This window comes from Lygodium microphyllum, chromosome 12 (genome assembly GCF_053477565.2).
Source record: "Lygodium microphyllum isolate KBCC chromosome 12, Lygodium_microphyllum_v1.1.10, whole genome shotgun sequence".
Taxonomy (NCBI): Eukaryota; Viridiplantae; Streptophyta; class Polypodiopsida; order Schizaeales; family Lygodiaceae; genus Lygodium; species Lygodium microphyllum.
Window position 1 is genome coordinate 30,993,093 of NC_141146.1, and position 17,128 is coordinate 31,010,220.

Consider the following 17,128-nt stretch of genomic DNA (forward strand, 5'->3'; position numbering starts at 1 on the left):
CACAGGATGCCGATCCTATTTCTTCTTCCACATCATCGCAAATCGTGCCTACTAGTTTGTTGTCTTATTTTTTGGGGATGGAGGTAGTTCGTTTTGGGGGATGCATTTTTGTGTCACAGCAAAAGTACGCACTTCAGCTAGTGAAACAGCACACTTCGGATCAAACACAGCCAGTGGTCATGCCTCTTGATCATCCTATTGTCCACTTGTCGAAGGATGCCCTAGGACAGCCCTTCAATGCACATACCTATCGTTCTGTTGTAGAAAAACTTCTTTGGTTAATTCATACTAGGCCAAATTTAGCTTACTCGGTCAGTATTTCACAGCACCTAGGATGTCACATTGGATTGCATGTCTTCGTGTGTTGCATTTTTTACAGTGTACTTATTCTTATGGCCTGATATATGGTTCTGGTTTATGTTTGTAGGGCTACACTGATTTTGATTGGACAGGAGATCTCAACACCCGGCGATCCCATGGCGGCTACCACTTTACCTTGGGCACGGCTCCCATGTCTTAGTCAAGCCATAAGCAGGAGACAGTGGCGGCTTCCACGGCCGAGGCTGAGTACCGGGCTCTCTTCAATGGCACCACCGAGGCCATCTACCTGAGGAGTTTATTGGCGGCACTTCATTTCCCATGTGACTCTCCCATCGTTGTCTACTGCAACAACCAGAGTGCCATTGCCCTTGCGGGCAATCCGATCATTACACCACGGATGCAGCACGTGGAAGTCCACTTCCATTTTTCCAGAGAGCAGGTTGAGTTAGGCACTATCTACCTCGAGTTTGTGCCTACATCCGACAATTTTGCAGATATTTTAACCAAAGCGGTCAACCAACCGGTTCTTCAGTACCTATTACCCAAGATCAGTTTGGTACACCCTCCCCTACTTCTTCAGCTTGACGGGAAGAGGGTGCTTCTCTCTTGCTTTTCCTTCCAGTTTAAGAGGGGGCAGCTTCTACTCTTGATAGTGACAGTGATGTTGCTTACAATTTTTCGACATTCATTCATTTATTCTTTTGTATTGTATTATGGACATTTGTAACTTCATCCGCACTGTCAAGATGATATGATTGTAAAAGGGTGCTTGGGCAAGTGAACAATTCCCCTGCGAGGGCACTATCCCATGCATCGGGATTCTATTCATGTGCACATGCATCTGTGCGCATTTATACCTTTTCGGTCTTTTAGAGTGGTCGACTCTGGATCCACCATATTCATGGCATTTCCCATGGCAATCTCCAAGGCAGTTTTTCCTTAGTTTGCTTACTTGCCTTGCGTGTCTTGCTTGCTTCACTTATTTGCTATATCCACACCTTAACCTTATTCTTCTTCACCGACACCCAGTAATGGTAGGAATAGTATGCTTGTTTTGTGAAGGTCTTGGGTCCTGACCATCCTTTATCATTCTCCCGTTTGGGACACGGATACTCAATAGGACAAAAACTAATTTAAACCCCCACTAAATGCTACATATATCAAATCCAAAACAAAAAAAAAGTTCATGGCTGATTCCATCCACCTTTGTAGGGTTGTAGGGCTTGGTAGGCCATTGGGCAGCCGACGTGCACCCTTTGTCAATTCTGGCAACTCATAGGCATTAGATTCCCACCTCTTAAATAATTTGATTATTTTCCCCACTACCGGAAGTTTTATGGCTGTCCCATCCAGCTCATTTAATGCATAAGTAGCATTATCAAACACATGTATTACCACATAGGGTCCAAAACATCTTTTGGAAACTTTACGCATGGCACTATGTTGATTGTCTAAACTGCTACCATAAACCAATACCCAATCCCCATCTTGTATAATTCTTGGTCTCAATCTATGTCTTTTGTCCAACTGTTTCTTGTTCTGTGTCCTTGCTGCCCTTAACTTTGCAATTGCTGCCTCTATGTCTTCTGACTTTCTTTCCAACTGTCTAATGCATAAGACCAACAACTCCTCTCGATTCAACTCCTCTTCCCAAGATAGCACACTCCATGTAACTGTCATCTCTTCTATCAGCATGATAGGTTTTTGACTATACATCAATTCTGCAGGCATATATCTTGTAACAGCACTATGAGTTGTTCTGTCAGCCCACAAGGCATAAGGGAGCAATCGTGGCCACTCTTTTACCTTCTCTCCACATACTTTTTGTAATCAGCCTTCCTTCTTGGAATGGGTGGTGATAACCTGATTTAAGAGTTAATTACAGCAATAAATAAATACACATAAAATGAAATACACACTTTACCATAACATTCTTGGACAATAGACACCCTGTTGGCCCCAAAATTGGCGCCCCTTGCAGTATTTCTTTAGCTTTCATTCAATTGGAAGGAGTACAACTTGAGATTCTTCAATCTCCTCCTACTAACCAATTGCTCTTGCTGTCATAAATGTCCAGCAAGCCTTTTGGGTTATTTGCCCCTTGTTTCACCCAAGACTTCTTCTCCAATTTGACCCTTCGCTGGCCAAATCCTACCCCAAATCAATTTGGGATGGGCTGGCTCCTGAAATCCCTTGATAATCTTCAATTATCAGCTGCTGATTTCAGTCCCTTGAGCCTTCAATCTCTGGCACCGATCCCAAGGTGGCTGCTAAACCCTAATTTCTGCTGTGAATTAGGGTTTACTGCAGAAATTACAGATCAGCCCACCAAAAATGGCTGATATCTCCTCTGAATGGCTGAGAATTGCTGAGCATAGGCTGAAGGAGATGAGAGAATGCTGTAGAGAGAGAAAATTTTGAGATTTGTCGTAAAGAACTGATCAAAATCAGTTGTTGCCCTGCTATACCAGCCCCAAACGGATGCACCAACAACAATAGGAGCATCAGAGACTATGATCTTCAAGATAAAGTGTATCAGCAGCAATTGTCAGCTTCCCAAGGTCAAGAATATGCAATCTCCATCACCAAAATGGTCTCCAATGGCTGGGAATTGGCCCCAAAAGCTGGCAGCAACAGTCCAACACTTCTTTCCAACAGCTCCAAAATGAAAAAACGAGATTTTCCTCTCCCTTCAGCCCTATTTAGCCTTACCTCCACTTGCATGGGAAAGTTTTACCAAGTGGCAGCTTTCTTAATCCATTTTCAGCGATTTCTAGTCATTTAATTAATTTTCAGAATTAATTAATTCTGAAAATTAATTCAGCCCTTAATCCATGCCCAGAAAATTGACCTTGCCCATCCAAAAATTAATTGGCTAGGCCATTTGCAACCCAAAGTGGTCCCATGCATTAATTGACCCTTGGACAAGCATTAATCCATTAATTAATGCCTAGTCCCTAGTGTCACCACTGACACTTAATGGCCAATTAAAGGTCCTAGGGGCAAATTGACACCAAAATTCACCTAGAATCTGACAAGTGTAACTTGTTACAACTTTTGCCTTTGACACCCATCTTTTTCACAGGGTCCTTCGGTCTTCAACTGTGAGAAAGTAGCTTGCACCTCCCATGTGCAACACATGTGCATCTTTTAATTGCACATTTGATTAATCCTTTAATCAAATGTCAATTAAACATAAGCAAAGCATCAAATTTTCACGTCCTCGTGACACATTTACCAATGCCTTCACAAGAGGTGGATGATCTCTTTCACTTTTGCCATTTCCCTCACGGTTATAGGCTATGATCTCTTTCACTTTTGCCATTTCATTCACGGTTATAGACTGAAGTTAAAGCAAGCTTTATCCCCAACCGTGCAAAGAAATCATGAGCTTCATCTGCATCCAGCTCACCCCTATCTGCTGTAATTTTGCCCACACAACCACACCAACAAAAGATCTCTTCTAAGAGAAAAGTACACATTGCATTTGTTGTCTTAGTACGTAGAGCTCTCCCTTCCACTTGATTAGTCAAGTCTTCACGGGCAAGTACAAGATACCTCATTTGCCAAAGACCTGTAGGCATCGTGACTAAATCCACCACCCACTTAAAATGAAGAGACAATGGATATGTGGGTTGCAATCCATACCGATGTCTCACAGATGAATGCATTTGACATGTCGTACATGTTTCCACAAAGTTAGCAACATCCTTATACATATCCTGCCATCAATATCTTTCTTTGATCTTTGCAAAAATATCCCAAACACCTCTATGGCCAGCCCACAAGCTTTCATGAAATTCTTGCATAACATTTACTTATGAAGCTCTATCACCCAAAACTCGCAATGACATACCCTATTTCTTTTTAGCATGTTTTTATAAGTATCCATCTTTTAAGAAAAATCCATAGGCTTTCCTCTTGATCTTCTTAAACTGCTCATCTGACCATTCATCTCTCTTTGTTAATGTATTGAGGTATTGACCAATTCTCAATCACTCTCCTGTATATTTGTCTTCCAAAAACACTTCTACACAAGATGCAAAACATCTAAAGTGTCTTCTCTTTGTTGTCCAAGCTTCTATTAATGCTGAAGCAACACCTTGCATTGCTAAATTCACTCTTACAACATCATTTTCAGCCACAAGCAAGTCATCTTCTTCCTCCTCATCCATCATCCCATCTTCATTCTCATAGCGTGTCCGAGATAACATGTCTACCACTAGGTTATCTCTTCCTGCAATATGCTTGAAATTCAAGGTTCAAAGATTTGATATATGCAATCCACCAGAGCATAGCAATATCCAGGGTAGCACGACTAGTAATCATAGCCAATACTAGCAAATAATCGGTCTCAATGACTACACGAGTACCCATAAAATACTCTTTATCACATTTAAGGGCTGTCACAATTCCCCATAATTCTCTTTTTACCTGTGGATACCTTCTCTGTCGTTCAGTCAATACTTTAGCACCAAAGCGTATTGCATATCTTTGCCCTTTCCTCATCATCTTGCCCAATTGCCCATCCAATTCCGATTGGGCTTGTATCAACAGTAATAATGCTAGGCTTTCCATGTGAATAGTCAGTCTTTCTCAATGTAGGAGCAGATTTTAAGAGTTGCTTCAATTTCTTCATTGCTTTTTTATGATTCCTTTCCCAATGAAATCTCTGACCTTTTCTCAGAAGCTGATATAGAGAATCAGCTACATGTGCAAAGTGAGGAATCCATATCAAATAGAACACACATGCACCCAAAAATCTACGCACCTCTGATACATTCATGCATACATCTTGCATTCTATCAATCCCATCTATTTTTGCTGGTGATGGTCTTCGCCCATAGGACCCACACATATGCCCAATAATCGAAACCTCTTCAACCCCAAAGACAGACTTTTGTCCAGAAAGAGTTAAATGCACCTCTTCTTGGCACGTCAAAATCCTCTCACAATCCACAATATGGTCTGCAACAAACTGTCTGCACCCATGAGCATCCATCTCTTCATTCTTTTCATCCACTACACACCCTTTGATTGGAACATCATCCAAGAAAGGCATAGTCAATTGTGGTATAAAATCCCCGAGTACCCTATTCATAGCATTTGTCATGTGTATCACTTAGTTTGTTGCACCTTGCGAGAGAGTATACATTCATACTAACCCCAAAGGAGTCTTCATGGTTGTGATATCCTGGCTCTCAATTGCAAGCTGAAATTGATCACACCCCGAGTAAAGATCACCCAAAGAATAAATCGCTCTGCCTGCAAAAGCCTTTGCAAATTCATCAACCACAGGACCTGCACCCACATTTCTTATGGTCACTTTATTGACCGGTTGCATGTCTTGAATAAATCTCAAAGCCCCATTCTTTTTGGGCACAGTAAACCAATGATTTGAGTATGGGGCTGAAGAGGGCCCCAAGATCTTTATGCGAATCTTTTCATTTAGCAAATCCATCAACTTTGGCAAGTAAGCTTTAGGCACTAGAATAGGCCTCAAGTTCCATGATACATGTGGCACAGTAAACATTACCATAGGAGAGACAACATTTGGATCCACACAACCTATTTCAGTTGACTGAAATGCAAATGCTTTTCCATGTCTAGCTAACATTTGCATAAACAGTCTCTTTCAGCAGGCAAAAGAAACCCTTTTGCATCAACTTTCAATTCTTGTAATGTTTCAGATGTAAACTGATGACCTATATCTTTAGGATCCCATAAGCTTGGTTGCCTTGACACTTTTTCATACAAACCCTTACTTTCTGGTGGAAGTGGCAAAGCAATTGGTTTCACCTTTTTGTCAACTGTCTTATACTTTGTCTCCACAAGTGCTTCAGCCCATTGTAATCCTTCCATACATATCCAAAGAACATACTGACAACACTGCTTTCAGCCTCATTTTCTACATGTATAGTTGCTGAAATTTCAGCCATTATGTCATTAATATTCAGCCCATAAAAGATGCCTGAAATGCCTTCATTTTCAGCTAACAGCCCCAATGCTCTCAGTTCCTTAGTATCCCGTTTCGTAGATATACGTTCAGCCTTGTACGTAGCTTCTATAGGCTTAAACCAACATGAACTGTTTGCTGTAAACTGAGAATAACCAATAGTAAATACATGCTTCATTCCATCAAGAGACGAGTACATCCTCTGAACAGTACTATTGTAGCCCCGCATTACAACAGTGCTTAATGAAAATCCAGGTCTTTGAATTCCCTTGCATTTTAGCCAAAGGAGACTCTCGAAGCGTATCCCTATTCCTAGGATGATTAACACAAACAGTAAGAAATTGGATTGCTTTCCTCCCATCCTTGCTTCTGACTTTTACATAAACAGAACCATCATCAAGCACCTTTGTTTCTATACGCACTTTTGCAATATAGGGCTGTCCCAAAATCACTGTATATGAGGAATTATCATGCACAAAGAAGTATTGCTCTTCTTGTACATCAACAATCATCACTTTCACATTAGGACATACAGCATAAAGCTCTCTCGAAGAATTATTTGCAGCCCTCATACGCCAACCATGATCAATGTCCATAGGCCATGCCCTCATACGCCAACCATGATCAGTATCCATAGGCCATACACCATTCTCATACAATCCACGCTCAATGATATTAATCTCAGATCCATGGTCAAGCAAAGCAATACAAGGAGATTCATGCTCCCCTATTTTCACTACCGTTTCAATGGTAGCCCTGGCCCAATGATTTCTTGTGTAATGACTTCGAGGAATAAATCCTAAAGTCTCTTCCCCATATTGGTGTATCTGCCTTACTCCACCATGCATATTGCTACAAGACAATGCATTTTCAGCCACTTTCTTCTCTTTTCCACATACTGTCCACTGATTAGTAGCATCCTGCATAGATAATCCAGTACTTACTTCATGCTCATATTCAGCCCGAATACCCAACAAACCAGTTTCCTCTTCAAATTGCAGCAATGTACTAGTGGTATCACCAAGAAACTGACGCTACCTCTTAATTATGTCAATGATCTCATCATGAAATTCCCGCTTGGTGATGCTAAGCACCTCTCCCAAGGTGAATTCCACCCGACTGTTTAAGATCCGTTCTTCAAAAACCTTCTTAAGATCGGTGGCTGTCTCAATGTCAAATTGTAACTTATATCCTGGCTGCTTGCCCTTCTTTTTGCCCTCTTGTTTACTATCCTGTTTTTGCTCCTAACAGACCTCTTCCATAACATGCTCAGGAGGTAGTTGATTTGTAACTTTAGACTAATCCACGCTTCTTCTTGTCACTCTTTTAGATATCCCTGCATTATCTTCATCTCTCTTTCGTTTCTCTTCCACAAGTACATCCGTATTTTGTACCTTTGCTAAATATGCATATACTGAATATGCATCTACTAGTAATTCCCAACCAGTTATGTCACGAATGTCTTGCCCTGCATGAAACATTTCACTATCAGTAGCTTTTCTCTTTTCACCTGCATGTAAAGCATGTGTCCATATTTCAGCCTTTGAACCAACCATCACTTGACCATCCATTCTATCCAACTGTAGACCAAAAGTAGAAACATATATAGTCGCATAAGCATTTCGAATAACCAAGTCTTCCAACAACTTCTGCATACCTCCCTTTCCAAAATTTAAAGCAAGAGGCAATCATGTTTCTTGTGCATAGATCTTGCTATCTTTCCAAAGATGAGCTGTCGTGCCAAAGCCTCCTAATAGGCAACACAATCCTTTCTCATGCTGCAAACTATCACACCACATACATCTTTTTCATGGCTTAGGAGCTGCTGCCCGTTCCCTATCCTCTTGTCCTTTTTCATCCAATTTTGCAACCTTCAATTGAAGATCCTGCATGCTTTTGACCAATTCATCTAATACATCTTCCCTAACATCGGAAACAACAGGTACAGCCATAGGTTTAGCCACAGAAGTGGGTAGCTTACCAAATACATCAACCGTTTTGCCCGTAGCAGTGGACAAGCTAGAGACATGCAATATTTCTCTTCTTCTATGCTTTTCACGAGTACAGTAACAGCTTCCTTGACATGTCTCCACTCTGTTTTAAGACCTATCTCTGTAGTCTGATCCTCTAGCAAATCATCAAGCTTCTCTTGAAGCTCAAAATCTGCTACTTGTAGAAACAATTCAATTTTTTGACTTGCAAGAGCTTGTTGTTCTGTAAGATCCAACTGCTCAAATCGACTTTCAAATTCTCTCAACAATTCTATAGCCACAAGACCCTTATTGGATTGTAAAACCCACTCCTGAAAAGTCTTGTGCGTAATCAAACCGGTATCTTCAATGTAAAATTCTTCCCTGAGTGTCTTCTTGAAAGCTACCTAGTCAACATCCTGTATGTATAATTCAGTAATTCACGCTTTTAATTCATGTACAGTAACACGTACAAAATATGGGCTCCATGCAAGTTGAGCCACCCCAAAGAATTCCATCTTTTGAGCATAGGTATGTACATATGCAAATACATTCCTGCCATTAAATAACTTCATCTCACGCTCAACTGCTTGCAAAGCATTCATCACAACACTTTTTGTTTGAGCAGAAGCCTGCATCACCTGTTGTTCTTCCTGCATAAGCATATTCATATTTTGCACCACCTGTTGCAAAATATCACTGGAAATTGTGCTCGAAGGTTCTTCCATCTTGTCTTTCCTTCTTCTAACGACCTTTCACGTTGGGTTTACCAATGTCGGAGGGGTTTTTGTCAAAAGGTCGTATCCACCAAGAATCAGAGATGGAAGAAAATAGAGATAGGAGATGAAAAAGAAGAAAAAGAATAGACAAGAGGTAAACACAACAAAGATAAAGCACAATGAATCGAATCAATATGTATTGATAGAACCTAGAATCCCTTGTCTGGCACTACTCAGAAGTACTCCCCAAGCATAGATCTCCTGGAGCTCCCTCGTAGACCAAAAACGTGGATCAAAATAAAAACCTGCTCTCTGCTGCTCGGAGCCCAAATTTGATGGTTCTGCTGGCTCTCAAAGAGGGATAAAACCGCAGGACACCTGATCAGAGATCTCCCAAATCACTTCTTGTTCTTCTTCCAGTTCAAAGTGCAATTTTCAGCTTGTCAACTGCGATCGCGACGCGCGCGATTTCGCCCATCTTTCTTTTTTATGAAAAATCCCATAACTGGCTGAAAGAACAACTTGCCTTTTGCATGCCACTCTAAGCTAGATGTTTTTTTCTAGCTTTTTGGATATTTACAATAAATGATATTAAAATTAGGCTAAAATTGTCCAAAAATCTAGTATTTTTGGAACATCCATGCCAGGAACACTAGCACTAATGACTCTAATCACATTGACTCTCTAGATCAATAAGAAAGTCGGATGATGATGCACTCCAAAGTTTTTCACACTGTGTCCATGTAATAGCACGACAACGTGAGGTAGCAGCATTTTCAAATCAGCATCCCATCAGCAACATGAGGCCGAAATTTTTCACAATTTTTTCACATGAGGCAGTAAACGGCTGTTTTCATCAAGTAAGCCAATAGAAGAGGCTGCACTTCCATCAGCAGACAAGTCCATGTTTTTATCAGGCAAGAAGACAAGAGGCTGCATTTTGTAACTGGCACTGCAGCAAAGGCTAAAATTTTTCCAGCAAAAGAGGCTGGTCAACTGCAGTAGCAGAGGCTGCATATCATCAGGACAAACAGGAGGAGGCTGTATCTTGGGCAGCAGAGGGATGCTACAGCTGTGCTTTAAGTCCAGCAGACTGATTTTTGCTGCATTTTCAGCCTTTCAGACATCTATACATTTCCACTAAGGTAGCAAGGCACAACCCAGATTTCCTGTTTTTATGCAGAATCAAAGCTAAAGACGATCATTATAATGTGTGGAAGAAGAAGAAGATTAGACAGCACTTGGTTGAGTTGGTTGCACACTTCGAGCCTGCCCCTCAGGATCTCCACACTACAAATGCAAGTTGCAAAAAACCCAAGGCTTGTCAAGTCCTGACACACTAATATCCTTATTTATATCCACACATTTATTCAAGCTAGTTACCATCCTTAGCTGTTTCAGTGAAAAACATCTCCTCTTGCACTGGTAGACCACACTTCCACAATATGGTACATGCAAGCACCAAATTTCACAAGGCCGTGTATGGGCAAAGGTCATGTTGAAATTTAGATTGACAGTCACATTGACACTCCAACATTTTAGCATACAGTTAACATTTTGGCACAAGGTCTTACATTACTTTGGGTTCAAGACCTATTACATGGAGCAACAAGAAGCAACCTGACATTGCTCCTAGAAAGGTGATTGAGGAGATTGCTAGCAAAAATTGACTTTTCCACAGTGATAACCTAGACAGGTTTGATGCCCTACTTCTGTATGCATTCTGGCATGTTCCAATTAAGCAATTGTGGGCTTTCATGGTGTGGATGAGGTGCTTTTTAGATGTTTGTGTTCTCTCTTACCTTTAGGTTAACATTAACATTGCAGCTCGTCTTGAACTGGCAATTCCAAGTCAATTAGAAGCAATGACAGGAATATGCATTTTGAGGGTGTAAACTTGAGGATGATTACTCTATTAAATGTAAATGATGATTGATTTCAATATTTAAACAGCTAAAAGAAGGTACATCATCCAGGAAATAAGCTGTGACAATTTCAGTATCCCACTCATCATACCCTCCTAACAATTTTAGTATCCCACCCATCATACCCTCCTAACAATAAAACTTTTCCAGACTTCCTTTTCCCAACTATTCATGTTAGCTAAATTACAATACATGGCCTGATGATCACATCACAGAATTAAAAAAACATCATTTTGAATTACAAAATATCACACCTCTTCTGCAGTGAAAACTTCAGAAGCTGGTTGAATCCCCGAGCATATAGCTGGTGGATTAAGCACTAGAGCAGGAAAAGCAAAGCAATAATGAAACCTCCATTTCTTGAGATCCGCATAAGAGATAAGGAAAAATCTATTCAGCAAGCGACAATCTTCTATTGCCTTGCCCAAGCATATATCACTCCACAACTGAGGCAGTAAGATCAAAACATAATTTTTGTCAGTGTGCTGATTTGATGTGACGAAACAATCATAAAGGCAACAATGAATCAGAAAAAATAAAGTTACAATTGAATCACCCCCTCAGAAGTCAGCATGCTCACCTTCTTAGCTTCTTCTTTTAGAAGAGAAGACTTATCAATTGCATGGAAATCCTCCTCAGTATTTGTGAGATAAAGAGTCCCAGGAGCTGGACATTGATTTCGATTACCACCATGGAAAGAATGGTCAACCTCTCCAAAGTCCATGGGGAATGACTCTGCACGTAGCTGCAGGTGGTTTGATAGGTTTGCATAAGAGCAGGGTGCAAAATATCCTGATTGAAAAAATTTGTGGGTCAGAGTTTGCCAAAGTCTTAGTTAACTACACTGCAGATGTTAAAATCAAGCAGAACCAGGCTAACACAACCACATGGAATAGGCAAGGGTGAATTCACACAAGACCAGGCTGATGCAACCATATAGGATAGGCAAGTGCTCTTCAACCTGTATTTGTATGAAACTAGTCCGAACTTTATGCATACTAGAGATTATTATGGCACTTCTTGACATGCTGGATCAAATTAATACTCAGCTTGAGTTGTGAATCCAATACAGATTATGACCAGCAAAGTAGATAAACATAAACAACATGTATTTGGCAACATGATTGCAGAAAAATAACCAATATCCAAGCAAAACTAGGCCTACGATAAGAACACAATGCAACTGAACCGATTCAGTAAAATAACCAGTTCAGTTCTTCAAACAGTGAGTAAACATTTCCAGTGGCTAGTTCTCATAATAACCAGTTCCCATTTTTTGCAGTGTGAATGCGGCCCTTTTCCAATTGGTTTGAAACCAAACCGGTTCACTCAATCAAAACGGGTATTTGAGATGTAAGATTTGAGCCTTAGTAGGGCAGGCTAAGGCTTTCTAGCCTAAAACTAATCAACCAGGCCACCACCTTGTTGACAAAATGGCACATCACAACTAGAATCACAACATGTTCTTGCAACAAATGAACTGATTGAAAGCATCCTTTATTACTCCACAATTGAATGGCCGTGCCCCATGGCTTTTAAACAAGCCATAACATTACAATAATGAGCAAACTGCCTACTTCAATGAGCCCCAAGCTTCAAGTACAAGCAGGCCTTGAGCTTCTAGCAAGCAAAACCCTTGCTAAGCTGACCCTCTGCTTCTGAATTAAGCTACCCCTAAACTTAAGTAGCCGACGTGCTTACATACATCAAATCCAAAAAATCGAAACCTCTTTCCAAGCATCCAAAAACTAAGTTGTATTGCCTTGAATCCAACCACTATTGGCTACCAAATGCTTCCACATCGGGCTATGGCAAACCCCAAATTGAGCCTCAATTGCTCCTCAAACTAAAACACATGTTTGACTTAAACAAAGAGCTCAGTAGTGAGATTAGTACCTCTTTTCAATTGGGACTGCAAGCACGAATGTCAAAAAAGAAACTCAAATTCTCAACTTCTCGACAAAGCTCAACTCCTTGTGTTTCTTGATCCAAGCACAAGCTCCTATGAAAGCAGCTTTGATACTCATTGAGAGGGAAGCAATGGTGGGATGCAGAGTCAAAGCTATGAGGTGCAAGAGGGTAAGGGAAAAAGGAAGCATGCACACAGTTTTTTTAATGGGTACTCTATTACCCTTATTCTTCATTATCTTCACTTATACACTGTGTACTATACAAGGGTTGCCCACCCAACCTTTGACCACTGGCCTTTAACCCAACACCTAGGTGACTAATTCTCCCTTCCGCTTTACCAATCAGAAAATGTCAAGTCTTCCTTCTTCATCCACTAGGTCCATTTGCATGGTGGATGAGCCACTTCTTGAGGTTACGATTCGGACTAGCCTATGCCACTTGGTTAGCATTGGAGCCCTCTCCCTAACACACATTGATATCTCCCTCAACCCACTCCCACGAGAGTCATCGATTGTTGGACAGCTCTATCCTTAGGCATTCTATACACATTCGTTCATTATTCAGCACTTTTCATTCATTTATGCATTCATTATTTAGTTATCTTCATTTTTGCATTTTTGTGTTTTTGCATTGGTGTTTGATTTTACTAATGTTTCACTCGTAGTCATACACTATGTTTTCTTTTGCAACCCTAGTGTATCTCCACAACTAGTCCTATTTTCTGTATAGTGGCTAGGATTAAAGGACCTTCAGAATGTGCTAGTCCTACATTCTCCGTAGAAGCTAGGACAAAGGTACCTTCTCATCCAATGTTGGATCCTATTACATATGAGCTTTCACTTTATTTGCACTTGTACGACACTAGTCCTATTGTTTGTGTAGTAACTAGCCAGGATTAAGATGCCTTCTCAATGTGGTAGGACTAAGGCACCTTGTGAATGTGCTGGATTGTGTTATATATCAGCTCTAAGTCATGAATGTGATACAAACTATGATAGGCAAAGCAGATAAAGGCATGTGGAGCCCGCAATTGTCAGCAGAAAGACCGGGATGCTAAAGCACCCTGTCTGTGGTGGATTCTGTTATATATCAGCACCAAGCCATGAATGTGATACAGATTATGATAGACAAAGCAGATAAACACAAGCGGAGCCGGCAATTGGCAGCAGAAAGACTGAAGGACCTTGAATAGGGAGTGGCTTGTCATCAAGATGGATGGTGTCAAGCTTGATGGAGGCCAGATGCTGCCAGAATTCTTCGTCCACGCGACTGCTCCATTGCTGGAATTTGAGGATGCTGGCGCCGGCGCCGCCACTTTCTCCCGCGCGATCCATCGCAGAGGACTGCACACGGATGGCACCTCGTAATAAAGCAACTCCGGGTCGCGTATGCGGGAATGGAATAAACCAACGTCGACCCCATGGCCTCTAGAGTCTAGACTAGCACGTAGGAAAAAGAGATTTTGCTACAACGCTCGATCTTCATCTTTTGGCCTTTGCTCAAAGGCCCCATTCTTCTTTTTTTTTCGGTGATGCATACATACATAGATATTAATCAAAATATGGATGAAATATACAATTGGCATGTGGACCTTTCCACAAGCATACAAGGACAATAGGCCACCACTTAACATGAATTCTAGGCTAGTGGCCAAACAAAGGATATATATGTGGAGTGAGCCTTTGCTCAAAGGTCTTTAGTCTAGGGATATACTTTAAGCACACAAAAGGATAAATAAACTTTCTTGCATGATTAGTTGCATCCTAAGATTAGATTAGAGCCCCACCATGCCTAAGTTTTGTGTACTTAGGGTGGAGGGGCGACCATAGAAAAGTATTGTGGATACACACAAGTGACAACTTGTGTGGACCATGCAAATCAAATAATAAAAAATGCATTGTTAAAAAGAGGGGGACAGGAGCCACACGCAGGGGGAGAGGGAGCATAGGGGAGGTATAAGGACTTTGTAGCTATACGATGGCATTGCTACTAGAAACATCTATATAGAGAATAGTGATGACTTTGAGCCATGCTTGGTTTCCACTCTACATGTGATTCTCTATACCCAATGGTAAACCCTCACATGTGCGGCATCATGAGGGTGTGGTCCTAGAATGTGTCTATGTTGTATTGTTTCTTTTATTGAATAACACAAGAGTATGCCTTGCTCTCACATATCGTGTTACCTTTCTGTGCCATATTGAGTAAGTGATTGAGTGCAAGTACATTACAGTTGGTATGTGGGAGCTTTCACTCAACGGCCAAGACCCACGGACCGCTTATTGTTTCAAGCGTTCCAAGCCAAGCACTAATGGCTACCTCTCACATAGCCGACACGCCATCCACATCTACGGGTAAAATGAGCTTACCTCCATACCGATCGAGCTACCTCCTCTCCCATGCACTCCAGTAGGTCCACGATCCAAGTGCAAGCTTCAAGCAAGCTCCATCCTCAAGCTTCACACTTCAAGCTCCATAGCCACTCGCAAGTCAAGAGAAGGGAAGAGAGGGGGTGCATTGAAGATGTGGGTGGAAGGGACATTGGTGGTTACCATGGAGGAGTGTTGGTGGTGATGTGGAGGAAGGTCGTTGGGGGCACGTTGGTGGCCCAAGTGGCTGGTGGAAGGGTTGTTGGAGTTGGTGGTAGGGTTGTTCTTTGTTGGGAATTGCATTGATGGCCAGCACAAGTATTGGTTTGTTGGGGATTCTGCATATGACGATTCTTTGCGGGCTTGCAGGATGATAAAGGATAAGAATTCAGAGTTGGGTATCGATAAAGAGCGAACGACACTTTCATTGGAGTCTTCAATACCTGCAATTTGAAAACCTCAAATAAGTGGTCTCTCCCTAGGGGTAGTACTAGTATTCTCTATCGTGCACAAGACATAGTTCAATTAGTTTGGGAGACAGGTCGAACTCTAAGCAAGTTGAGAGTATTGTCCTGCACTTGAGAACCCAGACTGTGTATATATTTCGGTACATATATTACGTGAGTGCTCGTGCATACTTAGATATTACGTAGTTAGAAGATCACGGGTTGGTTTCTCGTAATAATGTGTGGATGAAGCAAAGTTGTTCATGTTGAGAAGAAGTACACGCGAAGGTGTATGAGACATCCTTTGCGTTGTGATTGTACGACGTAGCATAATTGAATACAAGGACACCACACTTTCGGTAACTGGGAGCTATTGGACTTGCATGATGAGGACGGTGTACTTTTCATGGCCATTCCTGCGGTGCTTACCACAATTGATTGCAATGGTATTAAGGCAAAGTGCAAGAGGGAATCGTGCGAATGGGTCAGGGTGACAAGTCTAACCATAGGCGAGACAAGCTCCCTAGGTATGTTCTGCCCTTGATGTGCCCTGAACAATTGTGGGTGATACTAAAGAGCTAGGGGACTAGGGATGGAGCCAAACGACCAAGGTCACTGGACGTACCTAATTTGAGGACCCCTAAGTGTTGTGCTGTGATCGTGGGTGCTTCTTATTTTTTTCATTTTTTCTTTTTCTTTTTCTTGTTCTTTTTTCTTTCTTTCTTTGTTTCTATCCTCTCTTTTTTTTTTGGACTTGCCTGAGTACAACCATTGCAATATGTTGAGGCTATCAACATTTCAATGGGTTGGAAAATGTCAAGCTTCGAAAGCTCAGGAAATGGATATTATAGTGATGAGTGTGTCCTAGCCTCGTTATTAGAGAAGCAGTTATTGAGATGGAGAGATACACTTGAGATATTACAACCCTCTTTGGAACGTGCGATATTGGTACAACTGGGGTAACAGCTGCCGTGAGTGCCCAACGTAGAGTGTAACCCAGAAAGAGGAAGTGGTTAAGCTCATGCTTTGGGCCATGCAACGTGGGCACTCACAAGGGTGGTTTTCGCTTTCGGCAGCGTGGCTTTGTCACGACTTTTCATGGGGTTGGCAATCTTGTGGTGTCTTGAGTATTGAACACTTTCGCATAAAGACCTGCGTCATCCTGCATCCACTTGTCACTTCATGAGAGTACATGCACGACACATGCCACAACTATAATAAACCAATGCAACACAAGGAGACATCACTTATCTGAATTCCATGGTGTTGACTTAGATACTTATCACATGCTCTTGATTATCTTTTTCTTTTGCTAAAGACATGAAACATAGTAAACGCAGATATGAAAAGTTTATACAATTAGGGAACATGTCAGCACGTAACCCTTTAGAGACAAAAAGTCATGGCTAGGTAGCATTTGATAAGCCTTTTACATAATGTGGGGCTACTCTATTTGTACGAGGCGGGGCGAGTCCGGGTGGTCGGGCGACTAAGGCTCTGCTGGTGAGGGG

At 41.5% G+C, this 17,128-nt stretch overlaps 1 protein-coding gene across 2 annotated transcripts in view; it reads right to left on the bottom strand.

Moving 5' to 3' along the window:
* APG7 (ThiF family protein) overlaps positions 1 to 14,271 on the bottom strand; it is a 34,844-nt gene extending 20,573 nt beyond the window's left edge. For both annotated transcript variants that reach the window (XM_087689311.1, XM_087689310.1), the window contains exons 1-3: positions 13,986 to 14,271; positions 11,472 to 11,683; positions 11,146 to 11,337 (exon numbers count right to left, since the gene is read on the bottom strand). In XM_087689311.1, coding sequence (XP_087545437.1) covers positions 11,146 to 11,337; positions 11,472 to 11,683; positions 13,986 to 14,136 — 555 coding nt within the window. In that variant the 5' untranslated portion in view covers positions 14,137 to 14,271. The remainder of the gene's footprint in view (positions 1 to 11,145; positions 11,338 to 11,471; positions 11,684 to 13,985) is intronic.
* Between the last annotated feature and the right edge of the window lie 2,857 nt (positions 14,272 to 17,128).